Consider the following 21,187-nt stretch of genomic DNA (forward strand, 5'->3'; position numbering starts at 1 on the left):
TCCTCCTAGGGAATTCATGCGATTGACATCAGAAGTGGTGAACATGATGCCGAGACATTGTAGATGATGCAAAAAATGTCTTATTCGGATGACACGCAGTGTGTATGTTCGGCCAAGGATTCCGATCGCATCGATGTGCCTATTGTGAATCTCGGACATAGCGCCACCAACAGGCGCCAGGAAGTGTGTCAGTCACAAAAGGTGGATTTTTTGACAGTTGCATGTGGTGAACTTTTAAATACTCCTTCCAGGATATTCATGCGATTGCCACCAAACGTAATCAACATGATGGCGAGACATTGTAGATGATAATTTGCAAAGTGATTTTTGTTATCTCGAACGCTGTTCTCATGGCAACGCGTCAAACTTACATTTTATTTTAGGCATATTTAAGGCTTTTGGCATGCTTAGATTAACTCGAAATTTGACACATACATCACATTTGTCGGCTGTTAAGTGTGTCCAAAAATTGTCGGACAAGGGTGTGTCTTTTAAGTGGCCCACTAGCGCCCCCGTTTGTCTAAAATGTGAGGTTTCTTTTACTTACAGTCCCCAAATGGGTCAGTAACAACATAAAATAGTCCACTGATATTTACCCACTTGATGCACTTGCCCACCGTGCATTGTTTTCTGGAGGGCACCGTATAGTGATACACAAATGTGCGAGGGCCCGCCATCGCTGCTTGCAGCTATATTTATTATTGATATTGTTTAATTAACGCTTTTGGAAACGGTTGCATGTGGTCGGTGTAAACCTCAGACGTGGCCACTAGGTGGCAGGCAAATACTAGAACAGAGTCTTGTTCATTTTTTAACACCAATAAATGAAAATCTTGCTGCTGCACTGAAACAGGAAAATTAGAGAAATTTCTTACAGTATTCGAATAAAAGTGTAAAAAAAGATATAAGGCAATTCGATATTGAAAATATTATTAATCATAAATTTTTTTTAATGAAATTATTGAATTATAAAATTTAAACAGCATCAGAATTCATCACATTGTAAAGAACTTTTTTTTTTTTTAATGCATAGGAATAAAAAGTGGTAAAAACAATTCTAAATGTGAACTTGCTTTTTTTTTATGTTTAAAATCCTTTTTTTTTTTTGCCATTTGCATTAATATTTTTTGGTCTGATGAGACTGATGAAGATAAACTGGCGCAGATGGTGTCCAGTATGTGTGGCGACGCCCAAAGAAAACTGTGTCTTGCCTACAGCCTAACATGGTGGTGGTATCATCATGGTCTGGGGCTGCATGAGTGCTGCTGGTGCTGGGGAGCTGGGTTATTGAGGGAAACATGGATGTCCTGTGACATTCTGAAGGAGAACATGATGCCTCTCTTCAGAAAACTGGACCGAACAGCAGTTTTCCAACATAATAATGACCTCAAACACACCACCAGGATGACAACTGTCTTGCTGAGGAAGCTGAAGTTGATGAAGTGGCCAAGTATGTCTCCAAACCTGAACCCTATTGAGCACCTGTGGGGGGATCCTCAAGAGGAAGCTGGAGAATCTCCATGTTTCTAACATCCAGAAGCTACGTGACGTCATTATGGAGAAGTGGAAGAGCTTCACACTTTGGACAGTTTTGACACGTTCACTGGGGGTGTACTTACTTTTGTTGCCAGCTATATAAAGTGTAGTATATTGTATAATGTGTCTATAGTGTTTCTATATATTTTGTAACCATAAAAACGAAAGTTAGCATTGATGTGTGTGTGTGTGTGTGTGTGTGTGTGTGTGTGTGTGAGTGAGACAGAAAGTGAGTAGGATCTCATTAACTCCTTGTGAATCAGCTCTTCCTGCTGTGCCACGCTCTGATTGGCTGAGGGAAAAGTGCGCTCCACAGATAAAGACCCCGGCTCCTGTATTCCACTTTGCTCTGGATGAGTGTGTATATGTGTGCGTGTGTTTGTGTGTGTGTGTGTGTGTGTGTTTGTGTGTATGAGTGAAAAAGGTGAGAGTTGATACCAGAAAAGAAGGAAGAGGAGGACTCTGTCTTTTTTTCTTTTTTTTTTTTTGATTGACACTGTAAGTACACTGTTGCATGGACAAGCGCAGCAAAGCTCTATTAGTGTGTGTGTGTGTGTGTGTGTGTGTGTGTGTGTGTGTGTGTGTGTGTGCATTTGTGCGAGAGAGAGAGATCACACTTGTTGAATGTTCAAGTCGGGGAGCAAGGTTCAGTTGCAGTGTGTGTTTATGGTGAATTTATTGCCTTTTTCGAGCAATATGGTTTTCTAATACTGTGTGTGTGTGTGTGTGTGTGTGTGTGTGTGTGTGTGTGTGTGTGTTTTGTCTAAACATATGTGTACGGTTTAAAAAATTATGTAGGCTGCATGCATTATTTATTAAATAACAATATACTGTATTTTTGTAACGTTAAAAAAAAAATATTCACAGGAACTGTGTGTGTGTGTGTGTGTGTGTGTGTGTGTGTGTGTGTGTGTGTGTGTGTGTGGAGTCATGGGTCCTTCTGAGAGGTTTAAGAGCGTTAACGTTATTTGCCATCAGGTAATCAAATAGATCTGTAGCCCTGTGGGTGAGCTGATGACCTCTCTCTCACACACACTCACACACACACACACACACACAAACGCACCTGCATTAGTGTGTATTAATGTGGATTAGAAAGTGGAGACAGCACACCTTGGCAGATTATTCCCCAGGGTCATCCCTTCTTCAGGACGCTTCTTAGGGAGGTTTTTTTTAAGGTTTGGAAAGAAGAAGCAAAAAAATTATAATAATTGAATTTTTTATTCCTGAAATAATCTGATAAAATTATAAAATAAAATGTTGGTTCCTGGAAGATCATTTGTTTTTTCCAAAGACGCGCCCTAAAGCATTTTTTATTTTATAGCCGGTTTGTGATAGGTTGGTTGAGATGGACAGGTGGGTGGCAAGGTAGGTAAGTAGGTGTATGTATGTAGGTGGGTAAGTGGGTAGATGGGTGGGTAGATGTGTATGTAGGTGGGTAAGTGGGTAGATGGGTGGGTAGATGTGTATGTAGGTGGGTAAGTGGGTAGATGGGTGGGTAGATGTGTAGGTGGGTAAGTGGGTAGATGGGTGGGTAGATGTGTATGCAGGGAAGTGGGCAGGTGGGGAAGTGGAGAAGCAGGATAGGTGGGAAGGTGGGGAAGTGGGCAGGTGGGGAAGTGGGGAAGTGGGTAGGTGGGGAAGTGGAGAAGCAGGATAGGTGGGAAGGTGGGGAAGTGGGCAGGTGGGGAAGTGGGGAAGTGGGTAGGTGGGGAAGTGGGGAAGTGGGAAGACCAATAGATAAGTTACTTTTTTCATCCCAGAGGGTAAATAACATATTACAGCAGCAGAAAGAGTTAAAGGTGAACTAGAAATAATTCACATTATACAGTGGGTACGGAAAGTATTCAGACCCCCTTACATTTTTCACTCTTTGTTATATTGCAGCCATTTGCTAAAATCATTTAAGTTCATTTCTTTTCCTCATGAATGTACACAAGGCTCCCCATACTGACAGAAAAACACAGACTTGTTGACATTTTTGCAGATTTATTAAAAAATAAAAACTGAAATATCACATGGTCCCAAGTATTCAGACCCTTTGCTGTGACACTCATATATTTAACTCAGGTGCTATCCATTTCTTCTGATCATCATTGAGATGGTTCTACACCTTCATTTGAGTCCAGCTGTGTTTGATTAAACTGATTGGACTTGATTAGAAAAGCCACACTCCTGTCTATATAAGACCTTACAGATCACAATGCATGTCAGAGCAAATGAGAATCATGAGGTCAAAGGAACTGCCTGAAGAGCTCAGAGACAGAATTGTGGCAAGGCACAGATCTGGCCAAGGATACAAAAACATTTCTGCTGCACTTAAGGTTTCTAAGAGCACACTGGCCTCCATAATCCTTAAATGGAAGACGTTTGGGACGACCAGAACCCTTCCTAGAGCTGGCATTAATTCACCAGTCGGGGCAGAGTCGCCCAATGGAAGCCTCTCCTCAGTGCAAGACACATGAAAGCCCGCATGGAGTTTGCTTAAAAACACCTGAAGGACTCCAAGATGGTGAGAAAAAAGATTCTCTGGTTTGATGAGACCAAGATAGAACTTTTTGGCCTTAATTCTAAGTGGTATGTGTGGAGAAAACCAGGCACTGCTCATCACCTGTCCAATACAGTCCCAACAGTGAAGCATGGTGATGGCAGCATCATGCTGTCGGCGTGTTTTTCGGCTTCAGGGACACGACGACTGGTTGCTAATCGAGTGTACATTCATGAGGAAGAAAAATGAAAAACTTAAATAATTTTAGCAAATGGCTGCAATATAAGAAAGAGTGAAAAATTGAAGGGGGTCTGAATACTTTCCGTACCCACTGTATAATGAAACATAAGAAAAATAACTATAACTATATAAAAGACAGTTCGAGTGTAAAGGTTTAAGGAAGTGCAGTGAAGGTTTAAACACTGAAACATGAGCAGACTTGAGGTGTGAGTGAAGTAGATATTCACTACAAACATGAACCTTAGTGAACCTCAGTAACTTGCGTAGCAGAAGTAAAACACAGTAAACACAGTGCTTTGGGTGTGAATTATGAAATCACACATTACTTGTTCAGTTAACAGGACCTGGGTGAGTTTTGAGAGGAAATGCTCAGCAGGTTATTAAGCGTTATACACCAGTATCTCCGGCTCTTGTGCCATTGTGAGTGTGCGTTTGCTAGCGCAGCAGTTTCAAGGTCGAAGGACAAAGGTCGTCCGGTTTCTTAGTACTACAACAAGGTGTTCTTTCCTTAAGAAGTCGAAGAGAAAGAGAAAAAAATGCTTCTGACGGGAGAATTACGGCTGTAAAGTAACCGATAACAGGCATTTCAATGGTTCCATGGATCCTTCATGGAAATTAGCTGCTGGATATTGTGGATAATTAATGAATAATATGGGCGTTCATTCACTGTTTGGAGAAAATAGCAGGATTCCTGGTTGATGTGCTCAGCGTCCATTACATTTTTTTTTCTTTGCTGTCAATTGATGGGGACCGGGTCGTCTAGACGTCCCAAGAGTCCTGTCCCTGTTTGCTCAGTTCAAATATATAACAATATACCAATAAGTGATCCAATAAGTTTGAAGCTGGGGGGAGTATTGGGAGGGACGGAGGGGGAGTCTGTAAGTGTATACGTGTATATAGAGCAGGATCTCTTTAGGTTCAGGTTAGAGGTGTGGGAGGAACCAGCTCTCGAGGTGAGTGCAATTCAGCTATTGATCTGAAGGTAATTCTATAACGATGGTGTTTCATATAATAATAATAATAATAATAATAATAATAATAATAATAATGTGGCATAAAAAAATAAAGAAACTTTTTCCGGATTGCCTTCAGGTGATTTTTTTTTGCTTTGTATCTGTGATGTTTATAAATTTTTTTAGAGTACATTTTTTTTCCTATTTTTATACTTTTAGATTTAATTTTTTGTATTTAGTATTTTAGAGCCTTTGTGATTTTAAATTTTTTTGCATTTGGTATGCAGCTGATTTTTGTCCCAAAGATTTATGGACACCAGACTATAAGCTTGGCATGTGACTCAAACATCTACATTTAGTCCTCATTTGTGGTCATAATGAGCTCCACTCTTCTGGGAAGATTTTGTGAAGATTCGTTTGAGATTCATTCAGTTACAAGGGTGTTCGATTTTCCACATCGCCCAACACATAAAAAGCAGATCTTCATGGAGCAGGCTGTGTGCACAAATATCATGCTGGAACACGTTTTGGAAAAAAATATTTTGTAATTTGGCGTTCGAAGGAACTTAAATATGGAAATATATTCCATATGCATATATTCCTGACACAAAAGTATTCGGATATCTGACCTTTCCCAACTTTTCCACTCCAAACTTGAACTAGAAAACCCGAACTTGTTCCAGTGGGACAATTTGTGCACAAAAACAGCTCCCTGAAGATCTGCCTTCCATGGGTTGGTAGCTCTAAACCTTATTGAAGACCTTTGGGATGAATTGAAACTCACTTACTTCACTTTAACACCCTTGTGGAGAAATAAATCTCCACAAATCTCTGGAACATCTTCTGAGAAGAGCTTTTTATAACACCGAATAGGGATTTAGTAGTACAGCTTCCTTTCCTCAAAACCTTTTCCTTTTCTACGCGCTCCAGGTGTGAAGATGGACGTCGCCGAGTTCCGCAAGCGAGGGAAGGAGATGGTGGACTACATAGCAGACTACTTGGAGAACATTGAGAAGAGGCAGGTTTACCCTGACGTGGAGCCGGGCTACCTACGTGCCCTCATTCCTGACAGGGCTCCTGACGAGCCGGAGACTTTTGAAGACGTGGTTAAGGACATCGAGAGGGTCATCATGCCTGGGGTGAGTCTGGAGCTCATACTGAGCTCTTTGTCAAAGTTTTTTCAGTGTTGTTGCATTTAGAGTGATTTTTGTTCACACTGAAATACGGAATGAGAAATAAGATGGGAAACACGAGGGGATTTTACACACCTGCGTTAGTGTTCGCTTTCCGTTCACTCCCAAATAGATCGAATTCATTGTTCCCCTCGGAGCCATTTCAGTCCACGAATGACTAATGCTAGGAAAATTCCATTACGGATCTGCGCTGTGGTTCTTTCCCACGCATGGAATCACTTTTAAACAAGAAAAGAAACAAAAGAAAGGATTCAATATTCACTTCTCATGTTAAGTCAAGTCAAGTTTATTTCTGTTGTGCTTTTCACAATTGCCATCGTCTCAAAGCAGTGTTATGGATGTGTGTTTATCTCTGATGAGCAGCCTGGGGGCGACTGTAGTGAAAGAAAAACTCCCTTAGATGTTATGAGGAAGAAACTTTGAGAGGAACCAGATATAAAAGCAGAACCGCATCCTCATTTGGGTGACATCAAGAGTGTGATTATAGTCTTTAAACACTGGAGTGATGTTCTTTCTACAGTCAGATTGAACCAGAAGCTACTGGGCAACTCATAAAATAGCTCAACATCTGAGATCATCACAGATCCAACACCAGCTTCTCCATACCAGAGCCTTTAAACACTCGAAAAGCTCCATTGTAGTGGGATCCAATTGGCGCTGGTGCATCTCTAGATGGTTCAGGATGTTTGTGAGCATCTACTCCTTTAAAGGTCCACAATCTTTATGAGGTGGGACGTGACTGGAGCTGGAGGAACCTCAGGATGCCTCGGGATGGGGCATCAGGGATAAACACACACCATTCACCTTCACTGTTACATTCTGTAAAGCTGCTTTAAAACGATGACAAAAGATTTTGTGTTTTGTGATATTTTTTTTTCAGGTCACCCACTGGCACAGTCCGTACTTCTACGCCTACTTTCCCAGTGCTAATTCTTTTCCTGCCTTGCTAGCAGACATGCTGTCAGGGGGAATCGGCTGCATCGGGTTCTCCTGGGTATTTACCTTTTTTAATATCCATCCATCCATTCATCCATCCATATGTTTAACCATCTATGGTTTTGTTTGCTTGTCACCCTTTCTTCCTTCCTCCTTCCCATCCGTCCATCCATCCCTTCACCTTTCCATCTTTCCGCCCATCCATCCTTCCTTCCTTCCACAGCATATTTGACTTCTCTACAGATCTCCATGAGCTATTATTGACTTTGTTCTTTCTTTTTTTTTGTCAATCACTTCTCTTTTGTACTTCCTCCTTTCCTTCCTTCGCTCATCTGTCCTCTGTTGTGTCTCAGGCGGCAAGTCCAGCCTGCACTGAGCTGGAGACGGTGGTGCTGGACTGGCTGGGGAAGATGCTGAAGCTTCCCGAGGAGTTTTTGGCCGGAACGGAGGGCAAAGGAGGAGGCGTGATTCAGGTGAGCTCCCAAAACCGATCCATTTCCAGATGTTTTATGGTGAGCGGAGAAGCTTCTCAGTGTGTGCAACCTTAAGGAGGATGGAGAAACAAACCCTGGGAGATGTTTACCAAAGTTTTAAGGGTTTCCAATGTCAGAAATTTGGTAAAGCTGTGGCTCCACTGACACCTTTGTATTTAAACCTGCTGAAGCGCCTCAAGATCTTCCACAGAAGATCTGTTATTGTTATTGATTTATTCCCCCATGTGTTTGAGTGTTTTTTTTCTAACTCTGAAATTGATCGTGTTTCGCCCCGAGGCAGTTTTTTTCCGCTCGATTGTGACACCGGGGACGGGCGAGCGATTACGTTTTAACCACCTGGAAGAAATCCATCAAGGACGCATGCTGGAGAGCAGCGTCTGCTCACTCAAACGCCAATTTGTTTCGAATTGCGAGTGTTTATATGGATGGAAATGGGCTTTTAGTGCGTCACCTGTAGACGAGACGCGGCGGCCCGACACGTGCACAAATTACCTTAATGTCCGAGTCGGACGTCATGACGGATCTTTTCATGGCGTGAGCACGTGCGTCTCCTCGTCCTCCTCCTCCTCCGGCTTCTGTTTTGTCCTTTTCAGTGATGCTCACTATGGAAACCGACAGCGCTCACTTCCTGTTGAAGGGAGTCGATGCTTGATGTAATTGATGCTCAGAGTGGTGATGAAATTTACATGTAAATAATGCGGAAACTAAAACGGGCTTTTATTCCGTCCCTGAATTTTGTCTGGACTGTATATATACACACACACACACACACACAATAGGCACCATCAGACTTTACTAACACCCTTATAGCTAAAAGAACATCCACAAAATCTAGTGGAACATCTTCCCAGAATAGTGGAGCTCATCAGAACAGCACACGGAGACGAAACATGCAATAGAATGGAATCTTACGTTCAGGTTTCCACAAACTTCATATAACATTTTATTATTTTAATATAGAAAACCTATGATTTTTTTATATATACAATTTATCACGTTATATATATTTTTTTCATTTATTTGATTGAATCCAGATTATTCGCGATACATTTTTTCTTCTTGTTCACTTACTTTCACGTCCGATTATCGCAGGATGTTCTTACGGGCTGGTGTCCACATACTTTTGACCCACCCACCCTTTAGTTTTGCTGTTCTTCTTACTGAAGCAGGATTTTCGATCTGTTCATATAAAATTTGGATGGAATTCCAGACTTTCAGAATTCAGTTTTTGGGGTATAAACCCCAGACTTTCATACGACCCATGAGCGAATTTCAACAAAACCTTCTGACCAATCAGAAGCAAGAATCCCAATTGTCTAATTATCTGTCTTAAAATAATGTACAATTTTCCTGCATGCGTGCAAACGGGCGTGTGTGTGTGTGTGTGTGATCAAAGGGACAGGGATCAAAGAAAAGGCCTGGCTCACAGCCAGCTGATTCAACACGTGTAAATAGAGCTTGAATTGGTGCAGCTCTTCACTTAATGATTGACAATTGGGTGTGTGTGTGTGTGTGTGTGTGTGTGTGTGTGTGTGTGAGAGAGAGAGAGAGAGAGAGAGAGAGAGAAAGAGAGAGACTAAAAGGAGGAGACATATAACATATATAAATATATAAATATATATATAAATGATGATGACTGATAACTATTTATAATAAAATTGTTACACATTTTAATTTACATTTAAATAATTGAATAAATTATACACTGTATAATTAAATAAATGAATCTGTATATGAGTTTAATACGTATTTGTTTTTTTGATTAACCAGCAATAATTCTGACTCCCACACACCCAAATTTGTCTTTTTTTTATGGATTATGGATATATGGATCGTTTTTTTTGTTGTTTTTTTAAAGTAAAAAAAAATAAAAATAAAAATAAAAACATCTATTCGTTTGTCTTGGACATGTTCAGGATCGTGAGATGCTAATCCGCCCTAGCATTATTTGAACTATTTATTAGCAGCAGAGCAGATGCACGTTGGTGGCTACAATTCAACGCTATTAAATGTTCTGTTTGCGCAACTTTAATAACTAGCAATGCTACAATTCTGGGTCGAAAAAATCTACAAATCCTGTCAGGTAGCCGTGTTAGCAAAATCGCTTCGCGCTACGTTTAACACTTTCTGCTTCTGTTTTAAAAAAATGTATTTCAGGGAACTGCTAGCGAGGCGTCTTTGGTAGCGCTTCTCGCCGCTCGCGCCCGGATTGTGAAACGGGTCAAAGCTGATCATCCTGAGTGGACCGAAGTGGACATCATGAACAAACTGGTGGCCTACGCCTCAAATCAGGTGGGAGATTTCACACACAGGCCACTTAATCCAAGATTACTTCCTGGTTAGGTTTTTTTTTGACCACGCCCTTTTCCCACAACATGGAATGCTACAATATTATACAATATTATTATTATGAGATTGTGGTCAGACGAATCAATGGTTCGGAAAGTGATATTTGAATACCATTCAGGCTCATTCATCCGTGGAGAGAGCGGGTCTAATCGGAGGCATAAAAATGAAAAAACTTCCCACCGACAGCAAGTTCTCGGTGAGGGGAGAGGCGCTGAGGAACGCCATAGAGGAGGACAAAGCGGCAGGACTCATCCCTTTCTTCGTAAGTTAACACACACTGGCAGTACCTAACACACCCATGTAGAAGGGTTTTACTTTTCTTCCAATGTTTTTTTTTTTCCACCTTTTTTTATTGTATTTTATTGAATTGTATTATTTTATTTTTTTAAACAATTTATTAATTTCCATATTCATTATTTTCCTCCAGAACCTGAAATGTAAATAATTTGATAGGGTTTTTTTTGTACACATTTTGTACACAGTGAATTCCATTATTCAATAATTAAAATGTTTTTTATTATGGGCAAAATCACCGTTTTATCAGAATTGAATAATAGAAAGTTATGCATCATCCAATCTTTTAATTCTTTAACACACTCAGTTAACCTGGTCCATTGAGAAGTTTCACCAGTTTTTGAGGAGATACAGTATACAGCTGGGTGTCATCAGCTGATCCCATGCCTTCTAATAATATTTCCCAAAGAAAGCATGTATATTGTGAACAGCAGGGGTCCTAGAACTGAACCTTGTGGTACCACATAATTTAGACACCTGAAACCTGACTGAAACTTTTTAAAGATATTGTTCTCTTGTAAGAAGGAACTGGGGAGACACAATCTTTTCTAGAATCTTAGACATAAACAGAAGGTTTGAAATGGTTCTGTAACTTGATAGTTCCTTTGGATCCAAATTAGGTTTTAATAATATTGAGAAAAGGCTCACCAGCTGTATGTAACACTTCTTGGTTGTTTTTCTCATTGTCTTTTGTTCAAATCCTTTCTCTGCAGCTTTGTGCCACCCTGGGGACGACTCCATCCTGCGCATTTGACTGCATCACTGAGCTCGGACCCATATGTGAGTACACGTTAGTGCGTGAACACACCCGCTCGTGGAAATAACGTCGTCGGGACGCCGATCGAGGACTGTTTTTTTTTCCCGCCGCAGGTAACATAGAGGGAATCTGGATGCACATCGACGCCGCCTACGCGGGAAGCGCGTTCATCTGCCCTGAGTTCCGACCTCTCCTGTATGGCATCGAGGTGAGGGAAGGAGTCGGGGGCGTCGGTGCTTTGTGAATGTCTTAGTAGGTTTTCCTCCACAGGAAAGTTTTTAGGGATTTCCCTTGTATTGTTTTTAAAAGGACGTTTACAGTTGCTATAGCGTAAGTGAACGACGGACAAAGTGGCGATGGCTTTCAACAACCTGGGTATCGTGTCTCGTAGACCAAAGATCCCCAACCACCAGGTGGTCACAAGAACGTTCTGGAAAAAAATCTGTATTCTATACATTTTATAGACACTATTATATATCATGCCAGATTTACATTTATGTTGATAATGAAGAGACGGACATCTACTCATGAGAGAAAGTGAAAAAAAACTAAAATTATGACTCGTATCCAAAACACAGCAAAGGTCACACGGCCAAACCTCATTTGTTTAATAGGTGGAGATACATTAGCTAATTGGCTAATGGGTCAACCCACCAAAACCCTCCATACACAGCCTCCTGAAAAAAGGTTGGAGATTGAGATGTCCTCGTTATTCCGCAATGCCATGAGGTCCACAGGTTCATTAATAATTCATTCATAAATTCATAAACTTTCCAAGAAAAAATTAGTTGTGAACGAATGCTAGCACCTGACCACACTACATGGTTGCGCTGGTTACTCCTTGGGTGACGTGGCTCCTACACGCCTGATACATCAAAGTAGGTTGTTTTTGGATAAGGGGAAGTGGTGGCTAAGTGGCAGCTCTGGGTTACTGATCAGAAGGTCGGGGGTTCAAGTCCCGGTATCACCAAACCTGCCACTCTTAGGACCCCCCTTGAGCAAGGCTCTTTACTTGCTTTATTCCAGGGGCACTGTAACATGGCTGACCTAAGCTTCCTAACATCCCTGGAATAGGCGACAATTCCCTGTGGGATTAATACATTATTTTTATATAAAAGCTAATTTTCCCAGCACTTTTGTTGGCTAAATGTGTTCCGTTTCCCGCTCTGGTTTTCCAACATGAATTACTGATTGAAAGCAGCACATCAGGCTAATACGATTTATTTTGTGCAGCATTTTACCTTTTACTTGCTAGTTTTTTCTTTCTGGCTAGTTTGCTTTTGGTAGTTAGATCTAATTTCCAGCACTTTGTTAGTTCGTTGGGTTCTATTTCCCAACCCAGTATCAGCGTCCCAATGCCAAACTCAAATAATATTTCATTATTTTCCTGCTTTCCTGTTTTACTTCATCAGCTAGTTTCCTTTGCTAGCTAGCCGCTTTCCCGATCATCCAAATCATCCCCAGACCCATACGAATGGTGTGTTTACACTGGGAAATTGTTCTGCCCCTATTTGCTTATTGAAATCCGTCAAGCAAAGGGCAGAATGACACCTTCTTTGACGCGTGTGCATCCGTGTGCGCGTGCAACTGAAAAGTATTCAAATGTCAAATCCGATGCAATGAGTTATGTGCGGAAAAATCGTCTGGAAATTAGAGAGGCTTGGCGTCGCCCCGGCGCCCAGCGGAGTATTGTGGAGATAAGGCTAAAGTAATTTCCTGAGGCGCACACAGACCTTTAGATAAGCCCCTCCCTTCTCTCTCCATAACAAAATCTCTCTGTTTATAAGAAGCAGTTCAAACAATGCTGCCCGGCGTTTACGGTCGACTCGAAAAGGCCCTGGTCTTTATCAGAAAAGCCCGAATGACAGCGCCATGCCGTTTCCTTTATCGGGACCCGGTTGCCAGGAAGCAAATAGGATGTCCTCGCATGGCAACAATCATAGGTTCCCATGTCCACGGGTTTATTCTTGGACCCGCAGTCCAGCCCATGGTGTAGCAGATGGAGAGGATATTGAGCAGGAGACGCCTGGGCAAATAGATCAGGAGACAGATAAGGAGACGGATGGAGGGCAGGTGGGACGGCTGATTAAAGCCAGAAGCATCAGGTCCTAGGACGAGGGCTCACAACGACCCGTGTGCGTATCGTTTCCAATGATCGACAACTTCCTGTATTATAACAATTATATCGCACTGATTTGCGAGGTCACATCCATTAAAAATGGCCGATCTACCTAAATTAAATACGACGATCCTGAAGTATTTTGGGGGTGGCGGTGCAATTATTAGGATATATATATATATATATATGTGTGTGTGTGTGTGTGTGTGTGTGTGATATTTATTTTTCAGTTTGCCGACTCTTTCAACTTCAACCCTCACAAGTGGATGCTGGTGAACTTTGACTGCTCTGCTATGTGGTATGATTTCTTATCAATATATATACATACACACACACAATAGTTGGTGGACACCCGACCATAATCATGGTACAGTATGTGAATCTTCCTGAACATCTCGTTCGATATTTAGTGTCCATTCGCTGCTATAATAAGCTCCACTCTTCTGGGGAGATGTTTCACCAGATTTTATGGAGATTTATGTGGGATTTATTCAGCTACTAGAAGGGTGTTAGTAAAGTAAGTCAGTGACCGATGTAGGTGGAATCCATGGAAAGTATTTGGGTTCCATGTATCCAGCTGTTCCACTACCTCTGGTCCATGTAGTGCACACTTGTACAGTTTCATATTCACGTCGGTGAGCAGAGACTCTTATTAGTCTTTCCGATCCCTGAAAAAAAGCAGAAAGACAAATCCAGCTGCTGCAGCTGTCAGCGCTGGACACACAGGATATGAGACATACAGGGACGGGGACGCGTGAGGAGGCGTATTCGGCTTCGGATAAATATTGCTGCTGTCATATCGTTTCGATCCCGAGCCATAAAAAAGATTATTAACGGGTGAATTTCAAACCGCACATATTTGCCGCTGAATTCTCGATCCTGATTGGTCAGAAGGCAAGAGATCCCGGTTTGTTGTTGCTATAGAAACGCCTTTAATCGCAGGTGTCTGGTGGCACGTTTTCTCTATGAAACGTGTGATTTTGTTACTAAATGTCGTTTAGTTGTTGAGTTTTTGCCTTCCAGCTACCGGAAATCCGTTTGGGCTCCGCCTCCACTAAGCCCCGCCTTTCCTTTCATTCTAAACATGGACTCATCGTTATTATTCGGTTTATTATGGAAGGAGTCTCCAGTTTCAGGGTTTGGGTTTCGCTAGATTTTTTGTGCCTAAAGTCAGGTGCTGATGTATTTCTATAGCAGGAGATCTTCCACATCGTTCAACCCTATGGAAAGCTTATCTACATGGAGCATCATCATGCTGGAACAAGTTTGCGTCTCCTAGTTCAAGTGAAGGCAAAATTTCATGCTACCTCCAACGAGACAAAAGATGCCTGGATCTGATGTTTCAAAAATATTCCCAATGTCTTTCAGGGTGAAAAAAAGAGCTGATGTTATCGGGGCGTTCAAGATGGATCCACTTTATCTGAAGCATGACCACCAAGAGTCAGGTGTTTCTGCTGCACTCATCCACAAACACGAACGCTAACACTGCAAATAGCATCTTAGCTCCTCACAATATCTTAAATACATTTGTGCACCTTCCAATTGATCTCAAAGGTCTTCGATAGGGTTTTGGAGGTCTATAGCAGGAGATCTTCCAACCCATGGTTTGGGTCTGTAGTTTAAATGAAGGGGGGAATTTCATGCTAGCGCATCTATAGACATCCTGTTCAAGTGTGTGGACATGTGTGGACAAGTGTCCCCGGGCCAGACTTTAGTATATGATGTCAGGCCAACATGGCCGCCCATCCTGAGACCAGTTTGGATCAAGGACATAGACCTGAGACTAAAGGAGTCGTGTAAGATTTAGCTCATGCTAGCTTGCTAGTTTGCAACGAAATCGAGCAAATACAGGAGTCGTTCGTGAGCGATTCGTTCATTTTCGACTGAGCAAAACGTCGCAAAATCCACATAGGTCATTTCCAGGAAACAGAATCCAGTCGCCGACTCTTCTAGTCGGTCGGTTTTTTTTGTCACGTGACTCCCATAGACGCTATGCCGTTATATTCATCAATTTTCGGAATTACAGTTGGTGTGTGTAGACGTGTTGGAGGATCTTGGAAGTCTCTAAAATGACCAGATCTTCCCATCACTAATACAGTGAAAATGCTAATACGCTAAAACACCTGAAGAACCAAACCAGTTTTAACCCCCCCCTCCCCCCATCCCCCACCTTACATTATGTCGGAGACGAGAAAAAGTTGCTTGTTTATCTACAGCTGGATCTCTCCTCGCTTGTCCATCACCCTCCTCCTCCTCCTCCTCCTCCTCCTTAGTGAAACAGCACACTCTAATTACCCATCATGCTCCGCTCTGCCTTTTTGCCCGTCTCCCATTAAGAGCACAAAAGCGTCTCGGTGAGAAACACAGCTGTGCAGCTGCAGCCGGGCCTCTAATTGCGCTGACAGCAATACAAAAAGGGGGGGCGGGTTTGGCCGTGTCTGTCCGAACGTACACACACACACACACACACACACACACACACACACGTACACACTTCACAGGCCGATTCATAGCTAGCGCACAAAACCCACTCCCACTCCATACAACAGGCGGCTAATGAAGTTACGACGCAGCGCTCCAGGCTTTTCTGCCTTATAAGGAGTGTAACGGCTATGACATCACTAGCGGCCCCACACACACACACACACACACACACACACACACACACACACACACACTTTTTATGGATAAAAAAACCCCCAAAATGCCAGGATGTATTGAACATAAACATTGTTGTTTTTTCTTTTCCAGGATTAGTGACGGATTATAGAGTAAGTACTTTGAATATATATATAATGTATATGATGTATTGGGTTGCCAGGTATAAAATCATCACATATTAGGGCAAAAAGAGAGCGATGAAAAGTCTTTTTTTTTAACAATAAAAAATGAAGTTAAATAAACCTGGCAACCCGAGAAGTAATTCGAATCGATCGTATAGTTTCTATAATATAGAATCGCAATATACAGAACTAGCGCAACGCTAATTTGAACAGGAAGAGGGACATGTTCTGCCTTCTTGGGTTTTTCATTTTGTGTTTTTTTTTATAAGCGAAGAATCTTTTCGTTCGCGTGTGTTCATGTGTCATCTCCGATCTCGTCTCCTCGCAGCACTGGCAGATCCCTCTGGGTCGAAGGTTCCGCTCGCTGAAGCTGTGGTTCGTGTTGCGCATGTACGGACTGCGAGGTCTGCAGCAGCACATCCGCAAGGTAATCGCTCCCGGAGCTGACCTGTCAATCAAATCAGATCTCTGACGTCATCCGGGGCCCATTTCCTGTCCAGCCGTAGCGTCTGCATCTCCGGGAAATGCGTTTACATGCCAGATTTAATTCCTGTTCTTATAAATAAATAAATGTACAATTCAGATGTTATGCTGCAGTATGAATTATAGTTTTATGCCACTTAAAGCCTTTGGAATGGAAGATCTGGAAGATCTTGAGTGGCCTGCTATAGAGCTCGAAACCCTATTGAAGACCTTCTTGGATGCATTTTTTTTAATGCTGACTGCACCCCAGGCACTTTATTAACTGGCTGAATGCATCTCCACATAATCTAGTGGAACATCTTCCCAAAAAAAGAGTGGAGCTTATTAGAAGTTCTTAATCACATGGACACGAGTTTAACGTGAAAAAAATTTTTACGATGAGGTTTCAAGAGAAAACTGAAGCAAAGGACAATGCTGCCACCTGCTGGACATGTCTTGTTAAAGCCTTATTAAAATTTGGAACTAGATGGAAAATTATTATTTAGAATATGGAAAAATATGAGACATGATGTAGGTGTTTTGATGTTCTTTTCTGGGAAGATGTTCCGCTACATTTTGTGGAGATTTGTGGAAATTCATTCAGCCTATATATGATGGTAGTAGATGTAGGTGAGGAGGCCTGGGGTGCAGTCATCGTAAAATATTCATCCCAAAGATGTAGGGTTTACAACCATATTTTTATTATATATCAGTGTACTGTATCTCTAATCTTAACCGTTTACTACAAATTAATTTCCATCATTTTTCCAGCAAGTTGCTCTGGCGAAGGAGTTCGAGAGTTTTCTTCTAGCGGATGAACGCTTTGAGATCTGCGCCGAAGTGGTGCTTGGCCTGGTCTGCTTCAGATTAAAGGTGGGATTATATTTATAAATATAAATATATATTACCTTTAAATTCTTTGTATCAAATATTATGCAATATTATTTTATATATTATTTCACCAAGCGGCCATTTTTATTTCAAATTAGTTTTAAATTATAAACTGTTGATGTTTACACACGTTAATAATGTGCAAAATCAAGCAAACAAAAAAAAGTGCGCAACGCTGAACTCTGGTGGTCTGTAGAGGAATTGCCTCACACACCAATATCATGTACAGTTGTCCATAAACCTTTGGTCATACCTACGTAGATAGTAATGTCCTTGATATGAAATATGATGGGTTTTTTCTTCGTCTACAGGGTTCGAACGAGCTGAACGAAACCCTGCTGAAGAACATCAACAGCGCTCGCAGGATTCACCTCGTGCCGTGCCAGCTGGGGGGGGTTTTCGTGCTGCGCCTGGCCGTGTGCGCTCGTACCACCGAGTCGCGACACATCCACGAGGCCTGGACGCACATCAGCCGACTGGCGTCCGAGGTCCTCGCTGAGAACCGACCCTGAGCTCCAGAGCTCCAGAGCAACAGAGCACCAGAGCTCCAGGCTTATTATTCTCTCTCTCTCACACACATCTTGTTGCAGCAAATCCTTCCTCATAAATATATATATATAAGTGGGTGCGGGTGTGGGTGTGTGGGTGTGAAATCCAAAATGTCTATTACCAAAAAAAACAAAAAACGCATTCAGTACTAAATGAATCCAAAGAGTAGAGTATTTGAAACGACCATTGCAGCTGGCAAGGAGTCTCCAGTGTAAGTGCTTGAGAAACATTTGAATATAATTAAGATTATTATTCAATAAAATGCTAATATTATAACTATGAGATTTTCCTAACGCAGATATAAAAAAAACGTGGTTTTATCTCGTTGATCGGTAAAGGAACAACATTCCGAGGAAACGTCCCGGGAATCATCGTGGTGTTATTATGTACCGTAACCTGGTGTCGGATGCATGTTGTTGTTATTGTTGTTGTTGTTGCTGTTGTTGTGTGACTTGCAGATGCGCACAAACACTGTCAAAGTTCAATATCACCCTCAAGATGAGCTCGTTTTCATCTACAGGGGGTTTGATTCGGGATCTGGGGTAGTGATGCTCGGAAATAAAAAAAATGATGAATATTATTCCATCTTTTTGTTTTTTACCCTCCATAAAATGCTACACGACATCGTCATGGATCTCACCATCCACTTGATCTAGGAGACTAAAAACCTGTTTCAGCTCCATGACGCTATTGGGCTTTAAACCCTATTCCTAAAACTGGTAGAACATCTTCCCAGAAGAGTGGAGCTTATTACAAGAGCGAAATACGGAGTTCATATGGAATGGGAGGCTTAAAAAAAAAACATGGGCAGGTGTCCACAAACTTTTGTCCAAATATCGTAGTAGGAAATACTGTATAGGAATATATGGCAGCGAATCCAGCAACATGGCAACCCTCCTAAATCCATGAATTCATAGACATAAACATAGAGTTCGACAAGGGGGATTTTTTTAAATATATGGCAGCCTACAAGCATGCAAATAACATGTTCGTATAATAGAACGGGCGGAGACACGTGATCTTACACGTGACTGTACTGTTGGTACCAAATGTTCTGCAGTTCTGTCTAGAGAGTTCAGAGGATATCCAGAGGAAACAGAACCACGTTGATTGGATTGTAGGAGGAATCTTGACTTTCTGCCAGATAAAATAAGCTTTTCCACGATGCCCTTAAACCGCTGCACTTCCTAAACCCAGCCACGCTCATTCATCCTGAGCACCATCATGAGAACCGACAGCTGTAACATTTGTCTCCAAACGGCTGCCCTGGGGGTAAAAAACACCAATCTGCTTCCTGTCCAAGCTTTAACCTTGTAATGCTGAGGCTCAGGCTTGGATAAGAAACCCAGGGAACGGCCTTCTCATGATCAGGGTCCAAGGAGATGGCTTTCGAATGCAGTGTACTTCTTTAGGACCTAGGTTTCGATGGTGGTTCCTGGTTTAGCGGGAAGTGGTTCTCGACATGATCCTTCTTGTGATATGGGTTCATTCCTTCATCTTCTCTTAAAAAGGAGATGTTTCCAAAAGGTACTGGTGGCTCAGACGTCTAAGGAATCAAAGCTGTGCTTTTTCTTATCCAACACCTGACTTTCAGCACCACTTCGCTGACCAAATTGCTAAGAAAATGCACTCTTCTGGGAAGATGTTCCACTAGATTTTAGAGTTTACATCAAAGGTAGGTGAGGCGATGTGATGAGGCCTGGGGTGGCGTTCCAATTCATCGCAAAGGTGTTCCATTGGATTGAGGTCAAAGCTCAGGCCGTTCAATTAAAAGCAACAAATAACAATCATACCTCTTTCATTTCCCGGGCTCCTGATCCAATCCATCCAATATTTATATGACGTATCGGGACACCTGACTTTACCACCCATATGTGCTTCTTCTCTCTAGAAGAACCCTGAGATTAAGCAAAGAGACGTGACAAAAATGATAGGAACTTTAGAGCCATAACAAATAAATACTTTTACTCAAGTCTCAAGAAAGCACTTAGTTTATCTCTACTTTAACTCAAAGACATGGTTTGTGGACTTCGTCCACCACTGCTGCAAGGGCACACTGAAAACTGTATAGATAATGCTCAAGGCTACGATAAGCATGAAGAGGGACATCGTAAAGGAAATCGTAGAACATGCACTAGAATTTCATTTTTTGCTCTTTAGACACCCGGATACTTTCCCCCATTAACGTCCACAGTACATCTTTTTAGGTGACCGATTCTCTCCAAGACTGATATCCAGGACTGATAGTATGTAATTCTGTAGGCTTCCTTATCTGCAGCCTTAAACAGTATATGCATTTCACCAGGGCCAACGAAGAGATACGTGACTTATCTTTGGCAGGGTCGATAAACCAAAAAATGATATGAGGGATACTTAGGTTTCTCGAGGAAGGTGGTCTGTCAATCATTATTTATTGGTATTAAACGTTGAACCTGGTGGGTAAGTTCATGCAGACCTCATGCAAAAGCCAACAAGTACCTGAAGAAAAGCAGTGGGCCTAAGACAGATCCTTGCGGAACACCAAACTTTACCTCAGAGAGTGTGGAAAACTCACCATTTACATCAACAAACTGATAGCGATCAGTCAGATAAGACCTGAGCCAGGAGAGAGCTGTTCTCTTTATTCCAACAACGTTCTCCAGTCCAGCAAGCAGGAGATGATGATCAATGGTGTGAAAAGCTGCACTGAGGTCGAGCAAAACAAGTAAAGAGACAAAACCCTGATCAGAGACCAATAACAGTCATTTACCACCTTAACTAGCGCCGTCTCTGTGCTATGATGAGGCCGAAATCCTGACTGATACATTTCATAAATGTTCTTACTCAGTAAATGTGAGCAGAACTGCTGTGCTACAACCTTTTCTAGAATCTTGGAGATAAAGAGGAGATTTGATATTGGTCTGTAGTTGGACAGCTGACAGGGTGAAGGTCAGGTTTCTTAATTAGGGGGTAAATAACTGCAGTTTGAAGGATTTAGGTACAAAACCAGTGCTAATGGAAGAGTTTATTATTTTAAAACAGGTTCAATTCCCTCTGGAGTTATCTGTTTAAGCAAACTTGTAGGCGAGGGATTGGGAATGCAGGTTGATAATTTTAATGAGGAAATAAATGAATAGGAGTGAAGCTTTGTAATTGATGGTCTG

General features: G+C 41.8%; 1 protein-coding gene across 2 annotated transcripts; it reads left to right on the forward strand.

Annotated features, from left to right (window-relative positions):
* Window positions 1-1,844: 1,844 nt before the first annotated feature.
* On the forward strand, window positions 1,845-18,624 carry ddc (dopa decarboxylase). 2 transcript variants are annotated; one of them, XM_046846054.1, is made up of 14 exons: window positions 1,845-2,034; window positions 6,148-6,356; window positions 7,291-7,404; window positions 7,700-7,819; window positions 9,998-10,132; window positions 10,308-10,451; window positions 11,197-11,263; window positions 11,354-11,448; window positions 13,590-13,657; window positions 14,728-14,804; window positions 16,111-16,130; window positions 16,471-16,569; window positions 17,376-17,477; window positions 17,807-18,624. In XM_046846054.1, exons 2-14 carry the CDS (start codon window positions 6,156-6,158, stop codon window positions 18,005-18,007), a joined length of 1,443 nt encoding a protein of 480 aa, XP_046702010.1. In that variant the 5' UTR covers window positions 1,845-2,034; window positions 6,148-6,155; the 3' UTR covers window positions 18,008-18,624. The 2 variants fall into 2 exon arrangements, with proteins under 2 accessions (XP_046702010.1, XP_046702011.1); XM_046846055.1 differs by lacking the exon at window positions 1,845-2,034 and adding an exon at window positions 2,135-2,205.
* Window positions 18,625-21,187: the final 2,563 nt, after the last annotated feature.

The sequence above is a fragment of the Silurus meridionalis genome, chromosome 4 (genome assembly GCF_014805685.1).
Source record: "Silurus meridionalis isolate SWU-2019-XX chromosome 4, ASM1480568v1, whole genome shotgun sequence".
NCBI lineage: Eukaryota > Metazoa > Chordata > Actinopteri > Siluriformes > Siluridae > Silurus > Silurus meridionalis.